This window comes from Eptesicus fuscus, chromosome 22 (assembly GCF_027574615.1).
Source record: "Eptesicus fuscus isolate TK198812 chromosome 22, DD_ASM_mEF_20220401, whole genome shotgun sequence".
Taxonomy (NCBI): Eukaryota; Metazoa; Chordata; class Mammalia; order Chiroptera; family Vespertilionidae; genus Eptesicus; species Eptesicus fuscus.
The window spans coordinates 15,074,670-15,079,224 of NC_072494.1; the positions used below are offsets into that span (position 1 = coordinate 15,074,670).

At 53.5% G+C, this 4,555-nt stretch overlaps 1 protein-coding gene across 1 annotated transcript; it reads left to right on the forward strand.

The window, feature by feature from the left end:
- Nucleotides 1-1,266: 1,266 nt before the first annotated feature.
- AQP10 (aquaporin 10) lies at nt 1,267-4,260 on the forward strand. Its single transcript, XM_008155893.3, has 6 exons — nt 1,267-1,371; nt 1,868-1,994; nt 2,567-2,704; nt 2,810-2,928; nt 3,178-3,395; nt 4,053-4,260. The coding sequence occupies exons 1-6, from the start codon at nt 1,267-1,269 to the stop codon at nt 4,258-4,260; spliced, it is 915 nt and encodes a 304-aa protein (XP_008154115.2).
- Nucleotides 4,261-4,555: the final 295 nt, after the last annotated feature.

A 4,555-nucleotide genomic window follows, 5' to 3' on the forward strand; every position in this document is an offset into this window, starting at 1 on the left:
AGCCAAACCAGCTAGGACAAAACAGTAGTTTTTAATACCCCCAGGATTGGCAAATGTTAGCAAAGGATTGACAAATTCATGCATCCATTTTTGGAATGTTTCTTTACATTTGGTATATATATTTTTTTCAGGCTCTGTAGCAATTACAGAGAGAGCTAGTTTACTGCATAGTGAGGGTCACGTTTGACAGCCATAAAGGCTTGGCTGTACGGAAAAGGCACGTTGATCTCAGGAGGCTCCATCCTCCATCCACTTCCCTTGGGAACAGCGCAAGCAGGTCTAGCTGCAGGATAGTATTAAACCCAGTGGTGCCAAGAAGTGGCCAAACCTCTCCATTACCCACTTCATCGTGGGGCCAGGCTGTGTTGTGACAAAAGCTTGAGGGACTCAGGGTTAACTTCCTCCCAGTTGGCAAATATGCATCCCAAAAGGGGTATCCTAAGGTACTGAGGCCTGGTTCCCCACCTACCGAGAGACAGACGCATTCTGAGCCAAGACTTAGAAGCATCTCTGCTAGCCTCTGGGCTGTCCAGTTGTCTGAGAACCACAGTGGGCAGGTTCCCTATCGCCCGGGAAATACCCGGGGTGTGGAGTGCATATCCCGTACTCTGAAGGCAGACTTACTGGTGATCCCGGGTTCCATTCCAGTCAAGGGCATATGCCTGGGTTGCAGGCTCCTCCCCGGCCCGGGCCCTGGTCAGGGCCTGTGCAGGAGGCAACCAATCGATGTGTTTCTATCACATCGATGTTTCTCTCTGTCTTTCCCTCTCTCTTCTACTCTTTCTAAAAGATCAATGGAAAAATACCCTGGGGTGAGGACTAACAAAAATTAATTAATTAATTAATTAATTAATTAATAAAACAAGGAGATGCAGCATTCCAAGAATCTCACTCAAGTCCGCCCCCAATGCAAAACGAGAAGCCGGTGGGGCACCATGGCCCCTGTTGGTTCCAAGATGGTGCTGGGTGGACTTCTCTGTCAGCACAGGCAGAGGCTACTCCTGAGAGGAAAGGGGACGAAAGAGAAGACGAGGGCACCTGGGCAAACTCCAGGCCCTGGTCATGCAGAGCCTGCTTACATGGGGACATTTTCTCGTTATCTCTGTCCTCTCCATATACGTGCATACACACTAGCTGCTGTTCCAGAGCTGAGCTAATTGGTTTTAAAGTCTTTTCCTTATCTTTTCCCCTGGCAGACATATAGTGAAGCAGCCGGGTGCCTATGCAAACGGAGGGAGCGGTGACCAGAGACAGGGTGTCCTCACCATGGTTCATACTCGGCTCCTGGCAGAAGTCAAGGGCTGGCTCCGGATCCGCAGCCTCCTGGCCCGACAGTGCCTGGCAGAGTTTCTGGGTGTGTTTGTGCTCATGGTAGGCAGGGTCATTGGGGGAAGGTAACAAAAGGTGGGCAGAAGCTGTTGTTCATCGCTGGTGTTCTCATCTCTTTCTCCCGGTCTTGTGTCCTTTCAACTACCCATCATTTCTCTCTCTCTGTCCTCCTCTTGTCTCTTGTATTCCTCTCTAACTTCCTGATTTTTATTCCTCTCCCCCCTTTTTTTTTTTCATTGTCTAAAGTTGTACATGTCTCCTTTTCCCCGATGGACCCCGCCGCCCCCCCCCCCAATTCCTCTCCCTTTCAATCTCACCCTCCTTCCCTTTCTTAACTTTTTTTTTTTTCCCACTTCTCCCATTTCTTTTCCCTTCCCTCTGTCTGCTTTCCTTCCTTCCTTCCTTGCTGATCCCTCACATTTGTTCATAGTTCACCTCTCTCGGCCACTCTCCTCACCTTCCCAGTCTCTCTCCCCTGTGGGCCCACCAGGCTCTCTAGTCCTGGCTCTCTGCTCCTCATCGTTCCTCTTCCCACCAGCTCATCACCCAGGGGGCTGTGGCCCAGGCTGTCACCAGTGAGGAAACCAAAGGCAACTTCTTCACCATGTTTCTGGCTGGCTCTTTGGCTGTGATGGTGGCCATCTACGTGGGTGGTAATGTCTCAGGTAAGGAGGGAGGGGTCCGATGATTAGGCAGGTAGGATATGCATGTGAGTGTGGATGTCTGGTTATCGTGAAAAGGTGACTCATGGACATTATCTTTTTGAGCTTGATCAGTGCCCTGGACTGAGATATACCTTTGGCCCAGTCCAGCCCCTCCCCTTTCCACCTCTCTCCATCCCTCTTCCTCACGTGAATTCTCTGCCCACTGAGAGATCTGTGGCAAGGTGTGACGGGCGAGTGCTATCCCCTACTGTTTCCCACCTGAAGCCCGCTGGGGTTCACCTTTGCTCAAGACCTCACCTGCCGTCCCCCAGGAAGCACACAGCATCCGTGTGCCTGGCTGGAGCCTTGAGACACAAGCACCGTAGGGGAAAGAGCAGACAGTCCCAGGTTCACACCTTGGCTTCCCTGTGGGACCTTGACAAGTTGCTCTACCTTGAGCCTCACTGTCCTCATGTATACGCTGGGAATGGTCCGTCTGTCTTCAGAGCTGTGGGGGAGAGTGGCAAGGTGACCGGCGAGTGCCTGGCAGTGACACTCAGTGGATGTTGGTTGTCTTTTCTCGATCCTTGAAGGGGCTCACCTGAATCCAGCCTTCTCCCTGGCCATGTGCCTCCTGGGACGCCTCCCCTGGGCCAAGCTCCCCATTTACTCCTCGGTGCAGACACTGTCTGCTTTCTGCGCCTCTGGAGCCACTTACGCTCTCTACTATGGTAACCGAGGGAGCGACTTTTGGGGTGTCTGTGTGTGGGCAGGGGTGCCTTGGAATGGTTTCGAATGAGAAAGATGGGAATCCTGGGTGTTCCCCTCCCCTGCAGACGCCCTACAGAACTATACGGGTGGCAACCTGACGGTGACTGGCCCCAAGGAGACAGCTTCCATCTTTGCCACCTACCCTGCTCCCTACCTGTCCCTGAACAATGGCTTCTTGGATCAGGTAGGTGTGAGGGGCAGACCTGGTAGTGACCTTTGTCCCTGACCTCTGGCACTAGAGCCTATTGTTCAGCCTCTGGGTCAGATGGGATGTGGGGTTAGGTCTGTCTTCGCACTACCCCCCTACCCCAGCTGCCTGTATTGGACAAAGTCAGATGACATAGGGTGGTGGCCTGTACTGTTTGGGTGAGAGAGGGCAGATGGAATAATATCTGCCAGCTCACCGGAATCCTTTGCATCTGTCCACTCGAAGGTTCTGGGAACTGCGGTCCTGATTGTGGGGATCTTGGCCATCCTGGACACACGGAACAAGGGAGTGCCTGCAGGTCTGGAGCCCGTGGCAGTGGGGCTTTTGATCCTGGCCATTGGGCTATCCATGGGTGCCAACTGTGGATACCCACTCAACCCTGCCCGGGACCTGGGCCCACGGATTTTCACCTACGTGGCTGGCTGGGGCCCTGAAGTCTTCAGGTGCGAGACAGCCTCCGCTGGTCCCTCCACTCACCCTCCCTCTGCTAACGGCTCTGCCCCTGGGTTCCCAGCCTAAACATTCTCCTCTTAAATGGTTCTTAGCTTCTCCGGACAGTGTTCCTCCTCTAAGCCCCAGGCCTCCCCTTTTCTCTTGCCCCCCCACCCCCACCCTTTTCACTGAAACAGTGACGTCTAGAGGTTGTGTTCTGGGATGCATATGACCTTTTTGGGTATTTGTGACCTCATCAACAAAACGGGGATATTCAGATAATTACCTAAGTCTGTGGTCGGCAAACTGCGGCTCTTTGGCCCCTTGAGTGTGGCTCTTCCACAAAATACCACGGCCTGGGCGAGTCTATTTTGAAGAAGTGGCGTTAGAAGAAGTTTAAGTTTAAAAAATTTGGCTCTCAAAAGAAATTTCAATCGTTGTCCTGTTGATATTTGGCTCTGTTGACTAATGAGTTTGCCGACCACTGACCTAAGGAAAGAGGCTGGACGAAGCCCTCCTGGGGACTCCTCCTCTCTAAGTGTTTTCCTTTTCCTGGTGCCTGTCACCCCAGGAACTGCTTAAGGGAGTTCTCTTGTGACTGCCTCCAGTCCTTTGGGGGAAGACTGGGGGAGTCACCCTGGTATCTCCCTGTTGTCCTTCTCTTACAGGGCTGGTAATGGCTGGTGGTGGGTGCCTGTGGTGGCCCCTATGGTGGGGGCCACCCTTGGCACAGCCACTTACCAACTTCTGGTGGCTCTGCACCACCCTGAGGATTCGGAGCCAGCTCAGGATCTAGTACTTGCCCAATATAAAGACTTGGAAACTCCTGCCTCAACTCAGATGCCACAGCAGTCCTACCTCCCTCACGGTCACTGAAGAGGGCCAGAGACCCAGACCCGGAGACACGACATTCTTTCTCTTTACTAAGGCGCCAGGCCCCGGGCAGCTTCTGTGTTTACTCATGGAAGCATCGCTTCCTCCTGAACTGGGGAGGATGCCTGGACAGGAAGACCCGGAGGAGCTTAAGGTCCATCCGTCTTCATCCTCTCCTCCCACAAGCCTGTTTTGGGACCCAGCGGGCTTCCAGGAACGTAGTTCCTCCCTGTGGCCGCCAGAGGGCGCGCCCCCCCCCTGGAAGCCGGGCTGGGGAAGCCGCAGAAATCTGCAGGGT